Source organism: Dendrobates tinctorius, unplaced genomic scaffold (assembly GCF_039654945.1).
Source record: "Dendrobates tinctorius isolate UK_male_01 unplaced genomic scaffold, ASM3965494v1 ptg000032l, whole genome shotgun sequence".
Taxonomy (NCBI): domain Eukaryota; kingdom Metazoa; phylum Chordata; class Amphibia; order Anura; family Dendrobatidae; genus Dendrobates; species Dendrobates tinctorius.
The window spans coordinates 7,224,245-7,246,282 of record NW_027361700.1 but is presented as its reverse complement, the minus strand read 5'-3'; the positions used below and the strand labels follow the sequence as shown (position 1 = coordinate 7,246,282).

The 22,038-nt window shown below is 46.4% G+C and overlaps 1 protein-coding gene across 9 annotated transcripts in view; it reads right to left on the bottom strand.

The window, feature by feature from the left end:
• Positions 1-22,038, bottom strand: part of LOC141086380 (zinc finger protein 385C-like) — a 453,285-nt gene that overhangs the window by 138,317 nt on the left and 292,930 nt on the right. The window contains exons 1-2 of one of the 9 annotated variants that reach the window (XM_073572356.1): positions 13,931-14,224; positions 7,039-7,638 (exon numbers count right to left, since the gene is read on the bottom strand). The exons of 4 other annotated variants lie outside the window; for them this stretch is intronic. In XM_073572356.1, the coding sequence (XP_073428457.1) occupies positions 7,039-7,608 (570 nt within the window). In that variant the 5' untranslated portion in view covers positions 7,609-7,638; positions 13,931-14,224. Of the gene's footprint in view, positions 1-7,038; positions 7,639-13,762; positions 14,225-22,038 lie in introns of those variants that run through there. 4 more of the 9 variants (XM_073572353.1, XM_073572354.1, XM_073572360.1 and 1 more) reach the window with 4 other exon arrangements.

Genomic DNA, 22,038 nt, shown 5'->3' with positions numbered 1-22,038 from the left:
CTAGCCATGAGGATGACTTTGGGTGTACCACCGCCATCACTCATGAGATCCCCACAGCAGGAGCGGCCCCTATCCGAGAACGATATCGACAGATCCCGCCACAACTCTATCAAGAGGTGAAAACTTTGCTGGCTCAGATGCTGCAAAAAGGGGTGATACGGGAAAGTCAAAGCCCTTGGGCGGCCCCCATCGTGTTGGTCCGGAAGAAAGATGGTACACTACGATTCTGTGTGGATTATCGTAAATTGAATGCTTGCACTATTAAAGACTCATACCCACTGCCCCGCACAGAAGAATCTCTGTCTGCATTGGGCAAAGCAACATATTTTTCGACCCTGGACTTGGCCAGTGGGTACTGGCAGGTGCCCATGTCAGAAGAGGACAGAGCTAAGATGGCGTTCATAATGCCCATGGGACTGTTTGAGTTTAATCGTATGCCATTCGGGCTGGCCAACGCCCCCGGGACCTTTCAGCAATTGATGGTGCGATGTTTAGGAGATCTCAATTTTGAGGCCACGTTGATCTACCTGGACGACATCATTGTCTATGCCGCCTCCTTCGAGAACCACCTGAAGCGGTTGGGACAGGTACTCAGCCGGCTGCAAAAGTACGGGTTGAAGGTGAAGCCTCAGAAATGCCACTTATTTCGCTCTCAGATTGAGTATCTGGGTCATGTCGTTTCGGCAGAGGGTGTGAAGCCGTCCCGGGAGAAGGTTGCTGCTATCCAGGAATGGCCTACCCCCGAGACGGTGAAAGACGTGCGGGCTTTTCTGGGGTTAGCTGGATATTGCCGTCGTTTCGTAAAAAATTTTGCATGTCGAGCTCGAGCCCTGCATGACCTGCTGAAGGGGGCTCCCGCTGGGGCCAATGGGCGAAAAATCCAGTGGCAACACCCTCAGGAAGAGGCCTTCCGAGATCTTAAGGCTGCACTCTCGGATGCCCCAGTGTTGGCTTATGCGGATTTCTCTCAGCCGTTCATCCTGCACACTGACGGGAGTCTTCACGGGCTAGGGGCTGTGTTGTCACAGGTTCAGGATGGCCGGGAGAGGGTGATCGCTTATGGAAGCCGTTCACTCCATGACTCCGAGCGTAACCCTGACAATTACAGCTCTTTTAAGCTCGAGCTCCTCGCAGTGGTGTGGGCTATGACGGAGAGATTTGCAGAGTACCTAGCGGGCTCCGAGGTGGTAGTGCGAACTGACAACAACCCACTGGCTCATTTGGAAAACGCCAAGTTGGGGGCTTTGGAGCAGTGATGGGTGGCCCGAATGGCAAAGTACAATTACAAGATTATTTACAAAAGAGGGGCCGAGAATGTTCATGCAGATGCTCTCTCCAGGATTCGACATACAACTCCCGGACGGAATCGAGATGAAGAATTAGGAGAGGAAATACCGTTCGCTCTTACCGCTGCCGTGCTCACCAATGTTGATGCAAAAGTATCTTCCCCAGAGGCCCACTGGGGCATCCTGGAACAATCTCGGGATAAGTGGATACAACAGCAACAAGATGAAGAAGTTGGACTTCTCCGGACATGGGTCGCCGCTGGTCAATTACCCATTGATATTCAACCACAAACTTTGACCCAAGACCGGTCGCTGATGCTGCGACAATGGGAGAGACTGATTATCCGAAAGGGACTACTGTACCGTAAAATCACTTCGCTAACAACCTCAACGACTGTTTGGCAGGTGGTTACACCCGGAGCTCAACTACACGAGCTGGCTCAAGAGGCTCACGAAAAAGGGGCCCACTTTGGAGTAAAAAAGACTTTGCAATGGTTACAACAGAAAGTTTATCACCCACGCTTGTCGGCTGTTGTGGAAGAAGTTTGCCGTACCTGCCGCTTATGTGAATTGGCCAAACCGCCTGCTCAGTGGGCCGCAACACAGACGATTGTGACTTCAGCACCCTTTGAGCTCCCGACGGTGGATTATCTACACATTGGGCCCGCATTCCAGGGATACGAACACTGCCTCGTCATGGTGGATCATTTCACCAAGTTCGCTGTGGTCACCCCTACTCGAGACCAGACCGCGGAGTCAGCCGCCTCCGCAATTTGCAGAAACTTTATACAAGTGTACGGCTGTCCTCAACGTATACATTCTGACCAGGGAGCATGTTTTTTGGGGAAAGTTATGGAGGAACTACATCATCTTTATGGGATTGATAAATCCCAGACCACTCCATATCACCCGCAAGGGAATGGGGCTTGTGAGCGATTTAATCGGACATTGATTCAAATGCTACGCACTCTGGAGAGTGACAAGAAAGCTTGTTGGCCTGAATATGTTTCTGAATTAGTATGGGTTTATAATAATCGGGTACATCGAGTTACGGGCTATACTCCTTATTTCCTGCTGTTCGGACCAGAGGGTAAAGGGATCACGGAGGTAGAGTTGGACCCCGAAGAGCCTCGGCCCTGGACCGGCGTGTCATCTTGGGTCCGAAATCATCGCCACAGGCTGCAAACTCTTCACCGAATTGTACATACCAAACTTCAAGACTGGGAACACCCAGGGAAGAATACAACCTCCCCTCCCCATCTTCAAAGCGGGGACTGTGTGCTTGTACTAGATCAACGCCCCCAGAATAAACTGGAGTCACGTTGGGAAGAGAGTCCTTATCGGGTACTACGCCGTATCCACCCAGAAGGGGTGCATCGTAATATGTTGCGCCCGTATATTTCCACCGACCCGAAGCATCTGGAACCTGTCCCGAAGACATCCGAACCGGAGTCCATATGCTGGGACTCGGAAGACGAGGATTTCCCTCCAGTTCCCAAGGGCCCTCCACCCAATAATGAGCCAGTTGACAAAATTACCCCACCAGCACCATGCAGCCCACCGACGTCCACCACCCCAGAAGTTTCCACCCCAGTCGAACTTAGACGCTCCGAGCGGTCAACAGCCGGCAAACCCCCCGAACGGTATGAACAAGATCAGTTCGTATGGCAACGAATATTAACACCTTTACAGGCCAATCTTAATAGACTAACTCCCTCGCCCGAGGACTGGCGAGCTTACAGGGTGGGGGAATGTGGGGAGGAGGACCCCCATATAGTGTTTGGGCTGGAACCAAGGGGACCGCCATCAGTTATTGAAGGAAGCACAACAGGGGAATTACAAAGGGAGACATGCGACTGAGGTTGTCAGGGCAACAGGGGGAGGGGCTAGGGTAAAAGGAGCAGGGGACGCACTGAAGTGGCAGTTGGGGAAGAGAGGGAGTGAAGGCAAGACGCAGGGTGACTTGCAGGGGCACCGAGAGGAGCCTGCGAGGAGAAAGCGACCGATTTACCGACAAGAGAGACGTGAGAGACTGTGCCCAGAGACTGCTCCCCGCTCCCGTTCTGAGAGAATTATCCCCGCTAACCCCCGCCTTGAAGGGAGAGGAACTATACCTCCGGTTGTGGCCGTGAGTACCGTTAACCAGGCCTCAGAGACCTGGGCCCTTCCCCCATCACGCCGACCCGGCCATCATCGGCCTCAAGATACGCCACATTGTCACAGGCGGGATAAAAGGCTCTCTACCCTGGCTTAGGAAGAGACTCCTTGGTAAAGGACAGCTACAGGCCTTTCTGGGGAACTGCGTCATCACCGCGCGCCACCTCCATCATTTACTTCAGGGCCCGTTGAGCCCCAACGGCATTGTTTTTTTCAGGGCCTGTTGCGCCCGAGCGGCAGTGTTTTCTTCAGGGCCTGTTGCGCCCCAGCGGCAGCGTTTTCTTCAGGGCCTGTTGCGCCCCAGCGGCAGCGTTTTCTTCAGGGCCTGTTGCGCCCCAGCGGCAGCGTTTTCTTCAGGGCCTGTTGCGCCCCAGCGGCAGCGTTTCCTTCAGGGCCTGTTGCGCCCCAGCGGCAGCGTTACCTACAGGGCCTGTTGCGCCCCAACGTCCCCGTTTCCTTCAGGGCCTGTTGCGCCCCAGCGGCAGTGTTTCCTTCAGGGCCTGTTGCGCCCCAGCGGCAGCGTTACCTTCAGGGCCTGTTGCGCCCCAACGTCCCCGTTTCCTTCAGGGCCTGTTGCGCCCCAACGTCCTCGTTTTCTTCAGGGCTTGTTGCGCCCCAACGGTATTATTTTCTTCAGGGCCTGTTGCCCCCACCGACGTCACTTTCCTCAGGACAGCCGCCTCAGCGACCTCAACGCGGCCACGCTACTGAACCCCGCAGTCCCTGGAAGGCTAAGTGAAGCTATATTTGGTTAAGTTGGTTGAGTCCCTGCGTGGACTGTTGATGTTGTTTCTTTATCCTTGTTTTGTTCAGCCTAGCCCATCGGCTAGTTATATAAACGTGATTTCGAAAACCACCATTCGTCTAGTGTCTCGTCACTGCATCCTGCGAACCTGTCCGACTCTACAGCAGGTCCTGGGTGCAATACACAGCCAGCTCCATACACCCGCTTCTGACTTGTACGGCGGATGACGTGAAGGGGTTTTAATTTTTAAACTTTTTTTCTGCCCATGCTTTCAAATGCAACATTGGTAGACACACTGCTGCAGTTTCTTAAAGCACTGCTCCAGTATTTCTTTTTATTTCAGAGCTGGAGTGGTACCCCTAATGTAAGTTCCGTGACCCTAGTATTATACTTACCAGCAGCTATTATCTTATCTGCACCACTCCGAACCCGCATTGCCATCTTGTGAACGTAACCTCTGGCTGACAGCAAGTCAGAGGTAATGGTCACAAGCTCTCAATGTCAATCTATGGGAACCTCATTCTGACCTTGTTCTGGCCATCATTGACTTACATTCAATAGTAACTTCCGGCTCACCCAGCAAACACTAGAGTAACCCGGCAGGTCACAACTTGCAGAAGACAACCGGAGTGGCGTTGATATAAAGATTAAGACGGTGGCTTGTAAACATATTACTTGGGGGCAGGGAACTTACATTTGTGACTAGTGCTCAGTTCCGGCTGCTACGGCTGCACTTTTCAGCTGATCGGTGGGGGTACTGGGAGTTGAACCCCCATCTTATATAAATGACTTATGCATTGGAATGGAGAGATCATCTGTAGTTCAGTCCTGGACAACCCCTTTAATATTCCAGTACTTTCTTACAGTTTGTGCCTGCAGCTTGGTCACAGGCTACAAACACATGTAGACTTTTCCTGCAATCATGTGCTCTCTTCCATCATCTTCTACAGTCTCTAGGTTAGAAAAATAGTGGTCAGAGTGAGCAGAGTACATACAGGTTTGTTTGCAGTTTGTTTCCATACAGATCCTCACGTCGGTATAGGAGGGGTCAACACAAACTGATAGGACATTTTTAAAATCAAAATTATTTGCCACGTTGACTTTTTTAATTTTAGATGGTTGCAAAGGTATACACCCTTTTACTTGAGTAAAAATGTCCTCTGGTCATTAAACGAGGGCCTAAAAGGTATAACTGCCACATATGTGGGAAGAGCCAAACAAATCATTTGTTGCAAGACAATAAACAACCAGATTACGTATATGTTATTCGCACAATTTGGCTGTCCATTGAAGGGTACCTGTCAGCACATTCTAGTACCCCAAACTGATCTAATCAAACGCAGCTCATTTCTGCGTATTTATAGAACAGGTGGCAGCTGATGAATACTCCCACCAACTGTCGACTGCTCTCACTGTTATTAGCAGCAGCAGGTGTAGGCTGATGGGAGTAGTAGTCCCATCATCAGCCGCCTGCTCTCACTGTTTGAATATAACTCTCAACATTCTCTCCTGCTAGTGCTGATCACAAAATCAGCAGGGGAGAATGATGAGAGCTGTCTTCTGCACTCGGCGCCGAGGAACAGCGTTAATTGTAATGCTGCTTCCCATACGCCAGCGGTACTTGTACTGATGCGGCATACAGTTGCCAACCGTGTGCCACAAGTATTACACACACGTACACTGATATTTCTGGTACTGGTTTTTCCAGTACCGGATATATCAGGACGTGTGAAACTGGCCTAAAGCAGTGTTCCCCAACTCAAGTATTGCAGGTGGTGGAATGATCACTTGGGCAACACTAAGGAAATTCTGAAAACATGATCTTTTGGTGGCTCTTGAGAATTGGAGTTGGAGAACACTGCCTTAAAGGGAATTTTGTACCCCATCTGAGAGCTGCAAAATGTAGGGGCGGAGACCTCAATTCCAACAATGTATTACTTACTGGACTGCTTAATGTAATTTTGATAAAATAATTCTTATGTGTATGCTGAGCTCTGTATAACCCCAACCCCATCATTCATTAAATGGCAGATTTCTATGCAATGTACACAATGCCGCCAATCAGTGGTGGGGGGTGGGGTTATATAGAGCTCATAAAAATGCTTGACTACCTGACATCAGATTTACTAGTCCTCTAGTGATATTCTGCTGATATAACAGTGAGTTTATCAAAACACTACTAGTAGTCCAGTATGTCACACATTCCTGGAATCAGGATCTCTGTTTCTCAACATTATGGTGCAATCAGATTAGGTAACAAAAGCGTAGTGACAGACTCCAGTTAATGATATTATTAGTTTCTGATAAATTGTTTAGTCACTAATAATGGATATCTATTTTTCAAACTATTTGGGCATATCCACATGAGATGTAAGTGCAGCACAATTGCTGCAGCAGAAAATCCGGGACTAAAGTGGTGTATTTTGCAGTGGATTCTGCTATGCAAATGCTGTGAGTTTCTCCTGATTTCTACTTTTGCGTTGGGTCAAAAAATTGAACTTGAGCATAACGCTTTCATATAACCTAAAATGGATGTTCTAGTTTAATTGCCACTGTAATAGCTCAAGCACTGGCAAACACAGATAGAAGATGGCTCCTGTGTAAAAACAATGAGTGGGCCTTTGCTGTCCAATAGCTCATCATAATGCGCATTTCCACCTGCTTTGGAGGTGGAAATGGGCCCCCTTTTCTCTTGGGCCCCTGTATGGTTGCGCAGGTTGCACCAATGATAGGTTCGCCCCTGAATTCAAGCCTTCTATGCAATTATGTGTGGATACATCATTTTTCACAGCCCAACTAGTCCTGTAGACTTCTACTATGCTGACATGTTATGGACCTAAATGTACACACCTGCATTTCTCTTACACTGCTTGGATGGTAATATTCATTTTGCTCAGAAGACAAAAGAGCCTCACAAAGGTTAAATTTCTGCAGCTCCAGCAGAGATAGAAGCTTATCACTCGAGATACCATCCTTTGCCATGGTGTAGACAGTGGTCAGAATAGATATCTTAGATGGATCCATCTCAGCTTTGATAACGGACTTTAATTCTTGGTGGTACTGCATTTCCATGGCTAGCTGCTCACTATTCACAGCAAGCGCCTGTCTATGGGCACCGGACGTCACGTGACGCAAAAGTGCATGTCTCTGGAAATTGTCCGTTCCTACAGTGAAGGCATTCTCTGCTTTGCCATGCTTGTTCTTTACAAGAGCCTGTCGACACTCCATACAAAACATTAACTTTCGTTCATAATCAAATTCCAGCCAGGTGAACTCTTCCTTCCAGTGCTCGTTGAAATACCTTTTACATTTCTTATTGGAGTTTGAAGTCTCCCCTGCTGGCTTTTTTCCAGGGGTCACCATACTCCCGCCGCTGCCCATGGTGAAACCAAACATTAAAGGAGGGTTGAGGTTGTCCATTCTGCATTACACTTAGGAAGTAGCTCAAGACTGGTGGATGAAAGAGATAAGGGGAAAGATATTAGGGATCGAGTATAACGGTCTCCTACAGCAAGTGATGACGGACATTTTGCTGTACATTATTTTGGCCTGCTTTGGAAAGGTCAACATTCACCTCCAGAAATGCCAGTAACCCTGATTCTACCACTAATGCACTCAGGTAGACGTTCTCATTAATTCCTTAGACTATTGAGGCCACTCATAGCACTAAAGAACCTGGTCTATGAGGATCTACAAAATGGTTCCTCACTTGTTTACAAATTACATTTTTATCTTAGTCTAGAACATACCCTTGCCTAGTACAAACCAACCATTTACATAAGTGTGGTCATATATAGCAGACAAATGACCATAGAACATATAATACATATGAAAGTGTTCTGACTCTACAGTAGATGTCATGGCACAGAAGAGTTGGGCATGTTGAATTTTAACATACCCAATACTTTTCTTCTCAAAAGAAATATGCTGCTTCCAGGTGTGTAGCAGCAGCTTACTAATGAGAACATATGCACGCTCAGCGAATTCCAGCATGCTTGTGTATCGGGGATGTTCGGAGGAACAGCTATTGGCTGAATGATTGCTTGACCAAAAGCTGTGTACGGGTATGTGCACAACGTCTTTTATGTGTGGGTGAACCTGTTGCATTTTCCTAGAGGAAAGTGCATCGGGAAACGATAACTTTTTTTCCCCTAGAGTGTCTTTTTTTCAAAGTTGTTTCTTGAGTGTTTTTTCTTATTTTTTTGCTGAAGGCTTTTTTTTTTTTAGCTATTCCATTGCTTTGTATTATAAATAGGGATAGGTGGACGTTTGGGTTCTGGAAAGCACCTGACCCGAACTTTATTCCACATTTTGAATCAGGTACCAGAACTGTACCCGAAGTTTTGATCTGGAAAATTCTCTCTCTCTCGTCCGTGTTTGGCGATTAGCAATGGATAGAACCCCGAACAATTAAGTTTGGATTCGCTCATCTCTAAGAGTAACGTATAGAGTCTAAAAAACGAGTGACGAATGGATAGCCCACTACATTTAACCAATTGACATCTTTAGAAACGTTAAGTGATTAAAATTTGTTCAAAAGACTGAACATATAAAGAGCAACTGTTTTTTTTACATCTAAAATGCATTTGCTCATTCTTTTGAGTGTTTTTTTCAGGCGGGTTTCGGAACAGCCCCACCAGAAAAAGACGTCTGCACATATCCAAATGTGTTTGCGCATCTTAACATCTGTGTAAAGTATTTTATTGAACATTAGAAATTATCAGCACATTATATCCACAATCCAATTAACCAAGTGCCTACAATTAGAGGTTGCAACTCTAGCGGGTACCAACTTTTTGAAGGACTAATTTACTCTTTGAGTTCAATCTAAAATTCTATACAGAGAAGACACAATAAGTACATATGGTCAGTAGTAGAATGGGATATGCAGAGAAATATCAGATAGTGTTTTTTCCTGATGTAGTTTGTTCAACTCTGAAAAGTGTAGATGAATAAAACTACTCTTTGCTCAACACCATCATCGCCATTGGATATCTTCTCGACCAGCAGCGCAGCAGATTTATCCTACATCCTTTTTTACTATTTCATTTAATGCTGGTTTTATTCCAGCACATGGAGCAGCAGCAGCCAGTATATACAGGTGCTTCTCACAAAATTAGAATATCATCAAAAAGTTAATTTATTTCAGTTTTTCAATACAAAAAGTGAAACTCATTATATAGAGTCATTACAAACAGAGTGATCTATTTCAAGTGTTTATTTCTGTTAGGTCGGGGTCACATTGCGTTATGGCAGTCAGTTAGACTATGCGTTGAACGGGCTCGGTTAACGCAATATGAACCTAGCCTTAATGGTGACGATTATGGCTTACAGCCAATGAAAACCGAAAAGTCATTATCTCAATAAATTAGAATAATTAACAAAAAACATCTGCAAAGGCTTCCTAAGCATTTAAAAAGGTCCCTTAGTGTGTTTCAGTAGGCTCCACAATCATGGGGAAGACTGCAGACTTGACAGATGTCCAGAAGGCAGTCATTGACACACTCTACAAGGAGGGTAAGCCACAAAAGATCATTGCTAAAGAAGCTGGCTGTTCACAGGGTGCTGTATCCCTGCATATTAATGGAAAGTTGAGTGGAAGGAAAAAGTGTGGTAGAAAAAGGTGCACAAGAAACCGGGATAACCGCAGCCTTGAAAGGATTGTTAAGAAAAGACTGTTCAAAAATTTGGGGGGAGATGCACAAGGAGTGGACTGCTGCTGGAGTCATTGCTTCAAGAGCCACCACACACAGACATATCCAGGACATGGGCTACAAGTGTCGCATTCCTTGTGTCAAGCCACTCATGACCAATAGACAATGCCAGAAGCGTCTTACCTGGGCCAAGTAATAAAAGAACTGGACTATTGCTCAGTGGTCCAAGGTGTTGTTTTCAGATGAAAGTAAATGTTGCATTTCATTTGGAAATCAAGGTCCCAGAGACTGGAGGAAGAGTGGAGACACAGACAATCCAAGCTGCTTGAGGTCTAGTGTGAAGTTTCCACAATCAGTGACGGTTTGGGGAACCATGTCATCTGCTGGTGTAGGTCCACTGTGTTTTATCAAGACCAAAGTCAGTGCAGCCTTCTACCAGGAAATTCCCTCTGCCGACAAGCTTTTTGGAGATGGAAATTTCATTCTCCAGCAGGACTTGGCACCTGTCCATAATGCCAAAAGTACCAATACCTGGTTTAAAAACAACAGTATCACTGTGCTTGATTGGCCAGCAAACTCGCCTGACCTTAACATCACAGAGAATCTATGGGGTATTGTAAAGAGGAAGATGAGAGACACCAGACCCAACAATGCAGACGAGCTGAAGGCTGCCATCAAAGCAACCTGGGCTTCCATAGCACCTCAGCAGTGCCACAGGCTGATCGCCTCCATACCACACCGCAGCATTGATGCAGTAATTGATGCAAATGGAGCCCCGACCAAGTATTAAGTGCATTTAATGAACATACATTTCAGTAGGCCAACATTTCAGATTTTAAAATCATTATTCGAGCTGGTGTTATAAAGTATTCTAATTTACTGAGATAATGACTTTTGGGTTTTCATTGGCTGTAAGCCATAATTATCAACATTAACAGAAATAAACATTTGAAATAGATCACTCTGTTTGTAATGACACCATATGAGTTTCACTTTTTGTATTGAAGAACTGATATAAATTAACTTTTTGATGATATTCTAATTTTGTGAGAAGCACCTGTATACCTACATAGGAGTTGCGCCTGACACAACCCAGACAGGCGAGCGATACCATACTATCTATGCTTATTTCGCAGGTCATGCCCCATTGTGCGATTTTGTCACTTTTTAGCTATACAAGTATATATGGTCGGCATTGCAAGATTCTGCGGGTAAATGTGAAGTATTTCGGTGTCTTAGTGGCAAGACTAATGCTGCAGACTACATTATTATCAAAAATTCCAGACCCTTACAAGCAATACCATATGACCCTAAATAATAAAATCCTGTCCATTTCCTCCGTCGTCTCAAGCAACAGGTGGATTTCTTGAGTCATTTTGATGATTTGCGTCACCTAATTCCCGACATCAAAGGTCATTATTTGGTGGCACTGACTGAGAAAGACTTTTGATAGACAAGATCGGGTTGTACAGTGAGTGGCACCAATTGGGGCATATTTACAATGCAATTGCGTTCAATTCTACAAAATGCGGGCTCAATGGCTCATTGATCCAGGGGTGGACCTACTGCCCGTGCATTGCATGGGGGCCCCGGGGGAGAGGGGGGCCCCTCCAGCACCGCATGGCAAATTATTCAAATCAGCCATGTGGAGCGCCAGGCGCAAGGAGGAGAAGAGCCAGCCCTGAGGTGAGATGATATCAGCGTCAGTCGCGTCAGTCACGCTGTGCTGCGCTGCTGCTGTGGGGGAGGAGAGGAGGAGACAGACTGTCTCACTCACTGTGCCTGTGGCGCCGGCCGAATGGTGGCTGCAGCGGCAGGTCAGTCAGTCACTTGTGTGTGTATGATGTATGTATGTGTGCATGTCTGTGTGTGTATGTCTGTGTGTATGTTTGTATGTGTATGTCTGTGTGTGTTTGCATGTCTGGGTGTATGTATGTGTGTCTGTGTGTGTATGCATGTCTGTGTGTGTGTGTGTATGTCTGTGTGTGTATGTCTGTGTGTGTATGTCTGTGTGTGTATGTCTGTGTGTGTGTGTATATGTGTATGTCTGTATGTGTCTGTGTGTATGTCTGTGTGTATGTGTATGTATGCCTGTGTATGCATGTCTGTGCGTGCGTGTGTCTGTGTGTGTATGTATGTCTGTGTGTGTATGTGTATGTCTGTCTGTATGTCTGTGTGTGTCTGTCTGTATGTCTGTGTGTATGTGTGTGTAGGTGGAGCCTGGCCCTGGAGGAGATGCGGACATGAGAAGACTATGATGAAGAGAGAAGGCCATGATGCCCGGGGTGATGGGAGAAGGCCATGAGGGGTGATGGAAAGGCATTAATGGGATCATGGGAGTGATGGGGAGAAGGCAATGATGGGAGTGATGGGGTGATGGAGCAGGCAATTATGGGGAGAAGGCAATGATGGGAGTGATGGGGTGATGGAGCGGGCAATGATGGAAGTAATGGGGAGAAGGCAATGATGGGAGTGATGAGGTGATGGAGCAGGCAATGATGGGAGTGATGGGGAGAAGGCAATGATGGGAGTGATGGGGAGAAGGCAATGATGGGAGTGATGGGGAGAAGGCAATGATGGGGGTGATGGGGAGAAGGCAATAATGGGGGTGATGGGGAGAAGGCAATGATGGGGTGATGGAGAGAAGGCAATGATGGGGGTGATGGAGAGAAGGCAATGATGGGGTGGTGGGGGAAAAAGAAATGATGATGGGGTGGTGGGGGAGAATGCACTGGTGGTGGTGGAAAGGGTAATAATGGGGGTGGTGGTGGAGGAGGAAATGATGGAGGTGGTGGAATGGGCAATGATGGGAGTGGTGGGGGAGAAGAAAATGATGGAAGTGGTGAAGAGGGCAATGATGGGGTGGGGGAGAGGACAATAATGGGATGCGAGGGGAGGAGGACAATGAGGGGTGTGGGGGATTGGGATGTTAGGAAGGGGGGCTTATAATGGCCTTAGGAACAGTGGGAGGTGGAGGAAGACGTTATCGCTTATTATGTCTAACACAGTCCCTTAGTATATAGTGTACTCACTATGTCTAACAGTCCCTTAGTATATAGTGGACTCACTAATTCTGTATAACACCACCCTTAGTTACATAGTTTCCTCTTTTATTACGTATAACACGTCCCTTATTACGTACCATCCTCTCTAGTTATATATGGTGCCGTCCCTTATTATATAGCTTCCTCTGCTGTTATGTATAGTGTATTCTTGTTAATTTTGTTATTCATAGTGCCCTCTTTTATTACATAGTCCCCTCTCTTGTTAGATATAAAATGACTGCTGATGGAGCAGCCGGTGACCATACTACCAGTCCATCAGCTCCTCCATTAGAAAGGAAACTTTTGCATGCTCAATCAGCTGTCATTGCTTTATACAGCTAACAGGACGGTATGTAATAAAAAAACAGGGCTCTATATAATTCAATATGTAAGGGACGGAACCGTACATAAGAGAGGGCACTGTATAAGGGACAGCAATATACAGAATAAAGGAGACTATGTAATACATGTATGTGTGTGTGGCTATATAATATCAATATATATATGTATATACACATGTAGCTTTGACGCCATAAAAGGAAGGGGGCCCAGACACATTTCTTGCACAGGGGCCCCAAGCTGTCAGTGTCCGCCCCTGCATTGCTCACTTGTGAACGGTCAGAGATACGGAGTGTAGCATGCAAATGCATGAAATTCAGTCGCCGCAGCTCCCTATTTATTAAGAAGGGTGCTACAGTTTGGTTATTTAGTCGCCTGGCATCTCCTATCTGCCCCATTATGTGTTCTCATGAGATGCAACAGCTGTGCTACACACATCATGCAAAATACTTAATCTAGTAACGTCAGCAGAAGTCAGTCATCCTGCAGAGTGTAGACGAGTGCAGGCGCTGCCACATTCCTGCCGCACATACGTACCCTGCTGACAGAGCTGATGCTGGAGGAACTTTGCAGGCGGCAGCAGATTACTGAGCACACTCTCCGCTACTCCAGCTCACACACAAAGAGGTCATGTCTCTGCCAGCCACAGCTGCTCCTCTTCCCTCACAGCCCCAGAGCCACTGTTCAGCAAGCACAGACGCTTACCACTACACACAGCAGTCAGCATTGGGGAAACAATGCTCTACAGGCGCCGCAGGGAGACCAGAGACATGGGAGCAGCCATGATGTCTGTGTCTGTGTCCGTCTGTGCCCACTACTACTATGCGTCACTGTCAGTGCTGCCACCTACTGTCTGGAGATGTGCACAGTTCTGCTCTCCATCCCTCACCACTGACTGGAGATGAATGTAATAGTGATGGACTCTGTGATACCGAAATTGGTTCACAACTAAGGCCACGTTCACACATTCAGTATTTGGTCAGTATTTTACCTCAGTATTTGTAAGCCAAAACCAGGAGAGGAACAATCAGAGGAAAAGTATAATAGAGATACGTCACCACTTCTGGATTTTTCGCCTACTCCTGGTTTTGGTTTACAAATACTGAGGTAAAAAACTCACCAAATACTGAGTGTGTGCAGGTTGCCTAATCTGGTCACAACATCTGCAGTGTCCTTCAGACTCTTCCCCACCCACCTCAGATAAAAAAAAACGCTGTCTCCTTGAGGTGTATGCGCTGCACATGAAGACACGGCACGGTGTTAGGGTACCGTTACACTTAGTGATGCACCAGCGATCCCGACAACAAAATGGATCGCTGGTGAATCGCTGGGTGGTCGCTAGTGAGCTGCCACACAGGCAGATCTCACCAGCGACATCGCTGGGGACGGGGGTCGCTACTTACCTGTCAGACGCGGCGATCCTGACGTCCTCCCGCCCGGCTCCACGCTCGTCTCTCCACAGGAAGCCCAGCAGGAATCGGCCAACGAGAAACCGGTCCAGGACGTTCTCACGCGATCAGCGATGAGCAGCGAGGAGCCGGTCAGAGGTAAGTATCAGACATAGCGATATCGCTGCTACGTCACAAAACCAGTGAGGTTATAGCGATATTGCTAGCGATATCGCTACGTGTAACGGGCTCTTTAGTGTATGTCCAGGCAGAGATTTTTGGATTTTCTTCCATTTGAGAAAATGCTCTTTTTTTTAGCTGCTTTGAAAACATTTTTGAAGCGTTTTATTTGGACACTGTGTTTTGCAGCCTTTTTACTTGTTGGAGAAGATTCAGCAAGGAATCTTTCTCCAAGAAGAGACATCACTCTTTTTTTGTGCCAAAGTTTTCAAAAACAATGCGGAAAACTAATCCTATTGACAACATAGTGGATTTTCCATTGCATTGAATATTAAGAAGATTTGCATGTGGTGTGGCGAGGCTGTCCACAGCTCAGCCATCTGACACAACAGAGAAGACAGGGATTCTATCCAAACTGCACCAAGCAGGTCAGGAAGAGACACATTACTGGAATCAGGATCTCTGCCCCTACCTCATACAGGTCTCAGAATAAATAGCAAAAACTTGCTGGCAGATTCCAGTAACTGGGGACATTGAAAACAGGGTCATCTCTGTATCTCACAGGTTCTGGTGAGGGTGATTTCATGTAAAACTGGGTGAGCTGGCATGTCTGCCTAACAGGTTTATTAATCTGTTTCTCTCCTACTTTTCATTCTTCCTGGCGGGTGATGCGCCAAATCTAACTTTAGACAATGAAAGTCAAGAGCGAGCGAGACAGTTTAGGGTAGACACATGAGGCATAACTAAGGAGATATTCAAGTGAAATAAGACCCAGCAGCCAATTTGATTTTTTTTCCAACTGGAAATAGTGTTTGGTTTCTACTTTTTTAATGATGGCCCCATGCTGGGATGCTGCCAGAACCCAGCAGCTCGGATATTTCTATGAATAAGGGTATGTGCAGATTTAGTGCGGATTTCGCCTGCGTATTTACACCTGCGGATTCCTATAATGAAATAGGTGTAAAAACGCTGCGGATTCCGCACAAAGAATGGACATGCTGCGGAAAATAAACCGCTGCGTTTCTGCGCGGAATTTTCCTCAGCATGTGCACAGCGGTTTTGGTTTTCCACAGGTTTACATGGTACTGTACACCGCATGGAAAACTGCTGCGGATCCACAGTGCCAAATCCCAAATCCGCAACGTGGGCACACACCCTAATGGGTGGATCTGCAGTACCTAGAGGTGGCTACTATAGTTTTGACAGCGTTGTTGTGTTCCGGTGGCACCTGAGAACTTCCGGCCAACACTGGCATCTGTAACAGCTAATTGGCGGTGGTGCCAGGCATCGAACACCCACTGATCAGATATTAATAGCCTATCCTAAGTGATGGCCAACCTCTTACATGACAAAGATTATAAATGATACCAATAGCTCAATATATTAATAAAACCATTAACAATATTTTCTGTAAGTTATAAAATGAAGAATTATCATAACGCCCTACACTATTGCACCCAATTTCGTCTTCATGAACAATGGAAAGAAATGTAAAAGATTTTACGGATGTTAACAACCCTAGTATAGGTAACAAGGCGACGCATACATTGTATAGACAAATGTAGTGGGACCCCTCATATTCATTGAAATCAGGTTCTTTATTCAGTCCCATTGCCACAGGTGTGTAAAATCCAGCCCCAGTCTGTGATACCACCGCGGTACTGTAATAGGAAGGTACCAAGTCATGAAATTTTTTCCCTCCTAAATTTTCCACCTTTAATTGTGAGTGTTATTTTTGAAAAATGGAAATGTTTAGGAACCACAGTTTCTCAGCTACGAAGTGGAGTCTATGTAAAGTTACAAAACCGGGTAGCCAAGAGCTGAGTCACACATTGCATAAAAGTCACCCATGCAGTGGTAAGCATCAGTACCCTGCAGTACAGTCTGCCACCTGGGGCACAGAGCTACATAAGCATCCCTCCCTCCAGCCAGCAGCAGCACCAAGGATGCCCAGCCTCCATTGTCCTTGGGTCAATGATTACAACAAAAAGAGGGAGTTTCTGGAGAAAAACCTGCTGCAGTCAGAGGGGAAATGTTAACCTCCTGATTAGGGATGGGCGAATCTATTCGTTAGGACTCGTTACTCTGCGAGTAGTAGGGGACTCGCAGGAGTCGGTACTCTGCGAGTTTCCAAGTGATTACTCGCACAGTAACGAGTCCAATGCAAATGCTAGCGTTTTCCAAGCGATCTGTAGCATCGCTTGGAGAACTGATTGACAGGTTGGTCACACTCATCAAACATAGTGTTTGACAAGTGTGACCAACTTTTTACTACTGAGGCCGCCTATGCAGCATCAGTAGTAAAAGATAAAATGTAAAAAAAAATTGTTATTCTTACCCTCCGACGTCCCGCGCAGCCTTCCCGCCTCTCCACGCATCCGTTCCCAGTAATCCTTTGCGAAAATGCCCGCGATGACGTCCGTTCTCGCGGGATCGCGATGTCTCGCGGTTATTCGCGATGACGTCGCGCGAATGACAGCGAGACTTCGCGATCCCGCGAGAACGGACGCCATCGCGGGCATTTTCGCAAAGGACTACTGGGAACGGATGCGTGGAGAGACGGGAAGGCTGCGCGGGACGTCGGAGGGTGAGAATAACAATATTTTTTATTTTTAAATTCTATTTTTTACAGGGATATGGTGCCCAAAGCCCGGAGGACAGTCTCCTCTCCTCCGGACCGTGGGTACCATCCGCAATTGTTCTGCTTACTTTCCGCATGGTGGGCACAGCCACATGCGGGAAGTAAGCGGAACAAAAAAAATGGCAGCACAGGAATCGCTGCAATACTCGCATCCCCATTCATTAACATTGGACTCGCTAGACTCGCAACGAGTAGCGAGTTTCCGAGTCGGACTCGTTAGAGTCTAGCGATTCCGAGTATTTCAGGATTCGCCCATCCCTACTCCTGATATATCTTCAAGCGACTCCATATTTCATTTTGGACGCACAGAAAACCCAGTTACTGTCCTTATGCTGCAAGACCAGATAATAAATCAGAATCCAACCCAACTGATAAGTGGCGTCTGGGCCAGAAAAATAGTCCACATGCATGGAATAAAATTATAGTGTCCACATGTATAAAGCTGAAAGTGTTGATGACAGGATATTATTATTTATGCATTTCAATATTTTGCTTTTAAGGATTATAATTATAAAATTCACCTTATCAAGACTGTGAAGGGAAATATTAACAATTAGCATATTTTACCCTTCCACAGGGTAGGTGATAAATATCTCGTCACCAGAAGGGCCCCACTCTTTGGCCCCCACAATCTCTAAATCCTAGTGCATCCTGAGTCCCCTATTTGAATGGATCTGTGGTTGAACATGCACCCTGATGTTCCATTTCATATCTAGAGGAGGGAGGAAGAGTCTTCATATCTTTTCATCAGCCTCATGGCTGCTGATTACCATGGCAGGGGGCAAGTTCGAGTGACACTGTCTTTAAGCTCCACCTTACTGGGGTTGTGAAGTGAGGAGGAATGGGGATTCGGTTTTAGGAAGTTTCGCCCCCAGTAGTTTGCCCCCAGCAATTTGCCCCCAGCAGTTCACCCCCAGGTACATTTCTCCCCTATCATTTCGCCCCCAGGAGGATTCGTCCCCGCACATTTCGCCCCCAGAATTTCGTCCCCAGCATTTCGCCCCTAGATTTTTCGCCCCCAGCAGTTCGCCCCCGGATGTTTCGCCCCCAGCAGTTTGCCCCCGGATGTTTCGTCCCCAGCGGTTCGCCCCAGGATTTTTCGCCCCCAGATGTTTTGCCCCCCCCCGGATGTTTCGCCCCCAGCAGTTCGCCCCCGGATGTTTCGTCCCCAGCGGTTCGCCCCCGGATTTTTCACCCCCGGCAGTTCACCCCCGGATTTTTTGCCCCAGCTGTTCGTCCCTGGATGTTTCGCCCCCGGATTTTTCGCCCCCAGCAGTTCACCCCCGGTAGTTTGCTCCCGGATGTGTGTACCCTGTTTTGCCCCCAGAATTTTGTGTTTGGATGTTTCGCCAGTTTGTCCTTGTGGTTCATGAATTCCGTCCGTCATCAATTCACATGTCACAAAAGTACTGTACAGAGTGCTGCACTTTTGTGACATTTTAAATCAACTGTTTCCATTTGTAAACCTCACAAATGATTGCATTTTGCCTGCAATTTTAACAAGACATTTTCCAAAACGTTTCTAAAACCACGAAAAAAATAAACGGATTCAAAAAACGCAGTGTAAATGAGGCCTGCTTTAGGTGGGGAATGTAAACCACTCTAAACTCAAAACATTTTGTGAACTTTTACCTGACCCAGCACTGAGCTGCTTTTTAGCAAGTTTTGTTGCAGATTTAACAATTTTCATGTCAGGTGTCCTGCAAGTTACATTAGACTAGCTTTTATTCCATCTTTACATCAGAATATAGCAGTATCTAAAATCTCTACAAAGAGAGAGGTGTACTAATAATAAAATAATAATAATAATCTTTATTTTTATGTAGCGCTAACATATTCCGCAGCGCTTTACATTTTGCACGCATCATCACCACTGTCCCCGATGGGGCTCACAATCTAAATTCCCTATTAGTATGTCTGTACTAGCACAAAACATCAGTCAGCTTCCACAGCAATTCACTTTCTACAAGTATGAATTCAGTTCTATCCAAACGTGGGAAGAAGAAGTTGGTCTACGAGAATCACATTTACGTATTTTCCAAACGTACGGCTGACGATGTCCATTCCATCTGGGTCTGTGAAAAACGGTTGACTTGCAAGTAACCAATCCCCACAACCACGCAGCACAAGCAGCAAGACCTGAAGCAATCGGACGTGTCAATGAGGCGCTCACCAGGGCAAGGACAACACAGGAGACACCACCACAGATTCTCACAGAAGTCATTTTAGGAGCCCATTCTAATGTTGTAGCACTTCTCCCAAAGAAAGCATCACTGAAGAGAACAATACGATTATCAAGGCAACTTGGCAATATTCCAAGGTTGCTCCCAACCCTTGATCAACTTGTTTTTCCCCAGGAGTTCCAGGCGATCAATATTGATGGTATCCAGCAGCAGTTCCTTCTGCATGACTCTGGCAAGCATTTAACATTTCCATTATATAGAATTATTGCAAAGTTTATGTTGCACAAATGTGAAAATTTATCTATTACAAAGTGCTGATATAGAATACTATGTGATTATTTTACCTTAAAGGGAAACTTTGAGGATAGTATAATGTAGGGTGAGGCCTACTGATTCCAACTATGCCTCACTTGTTTAGATGCAGTCTGATTCTCTGCTCAGCTTCAAAGTAGAAGTCCTGCCTTTGAGATACAGTGGCCTGCCATGTTGATAAGCAGAGTGGTAACCTTGTCCACCAACCATGTATCCAGCCATTGTCAATCACAGCCAGAGGACAAGGTTGTCGCATCAAACCCGCATCACTAGATGTCAATTTTAGTGTAGAATTTTCTGCTATAAATTAGCTGCAGATTGTCTGCTGCAACTACTTAGTGCATGTGAATGGACCTTAAGGATTCATCAACATGTCTCCTAACCTCTGCCCTGCCCCTTAAGCCATGCCCCCTGCCAACAGCCTGAAATGAAGTTCCAATGCTGACTTAGTGCTGAGAAGAGGGTACACCATGCCCCGGTAGGTGCCGGTCACTTACCGGAACATGGCAGGTTAATTAATATTCACCACCTGCTGCCACACGCTGCTTTGATACAGGACCTGGAATGATGTATGCAATCATGTGATCGCTCACGTCTCAGGATCTGCATCAAAGCAGAGTGAGGAAAGCAGCGCAGCAGCAGGCGGTGAGTATTAATTTATCCTTGCCATGCTCCAGGAGGAGACAGGCACATACCAGAGCATGATAGATCCAGGGGGCCCGCTGTTCATGGGCGCATTACACCCCTTGGTGGCAGGCCCCTGATGGCCCGGGGGCAGTGGCGTCCCCTGCCTACATGGTAGGTACGCCACTGCTGCACTGCATGTCATTTTTTTTAACTGTGCATTTTTTCATGAGCATGTGGATGGGATTTAGACATTTACGCTGCATATGACCCCGACCTAATGAACCGCTGAGTTAGTATGCTTTTATTCACAAATACTTCTTACATGTTTGCTCGTTTTTCCTGATGTAAACCTTTTATTATCATGGAATTCTGCATTTTGCTAGTTTCTGCTGCCGTTATTCCTTTCACGACTTTGAAAATGTGACATTTTTGAAGCTTGGAAGCATTTTTAAACTGGAATATATCATTTTCCACTGGGACAATACATGTCGTAGAAAAAACTATTGTTTAGCTCCTTCACACCAGATTTTGCTTCAATTTAACGTTTCTGTTATAAAATCAGAAAATCTGAAGCAAAATGTGAGTTTTTAATGTGACATATGAACAACAGATGCTTCTGATTAGGAAAATTTATTGTGAATTCATCCCAAAATTCTCTGTCGCGCATCCGCCCTTTTTGCGCTGCACCGAGCGCACAAAAATGCAACACAGTGCGTTTGGCGCACGTCGGCGCAGCGCAAAAAGGGCGGCTGCGTGGGCAAACGTGTACCAGCGCATGACCAGCATACCCAACGATAAGTATAGGGCATGCTGATCGCATGCAGCGTCATGCGATTGGAGTAGGAGCTGACCGGAGGAGGCACGGCCGGCGGCGGAGCTTAGCGGCGGCCATGCGCTGCGCCCAGTAATGCTAGTGTGAAACTAGCCTAAGTGTCCAAGAAAAAATATGCAACTCCAGATAGAGAAAAGTTAATCCATGTGGCAGAAATGACCAGAGTACATACTAGAGATTTGAAAGCTATGGTATAAGGAAGATATATAAAAGAAAAAGTGTTGCTACATTACCTTAAGTAGTGGCGTACCCCATCGCGCGTTTCACATTTGCTTTTTTGAGGGGAGTGTGTTTTTTAATATAATCAGGTAAAATTACCTTTGGGTATCTTTTATACAGGGTGCCGCTACCTCCTGGATTAGCGCGTCCACCCCGACACGCGTTTCGGCTCCTTTCTCAAAGGGCCTGCTACCAACCATGTGTCTCCATTATTTATATCTCCCAGCCGCAGCGTGGTATACCGTGTGACCAGAAGTGACGCTCACCACCCGGATGTGACATGTCACATCCGGGTGGTGAGCGTTACTTCCAGTCGCGCGGACTAGAAGTGACCACGGTTATCTGATTATATTTGCGGAGTATTATTGTAATTATGGGTATGAGGGTTATTGCCAGGCAAGCGGCATTGTTTTATGGTTGACATCTAGATC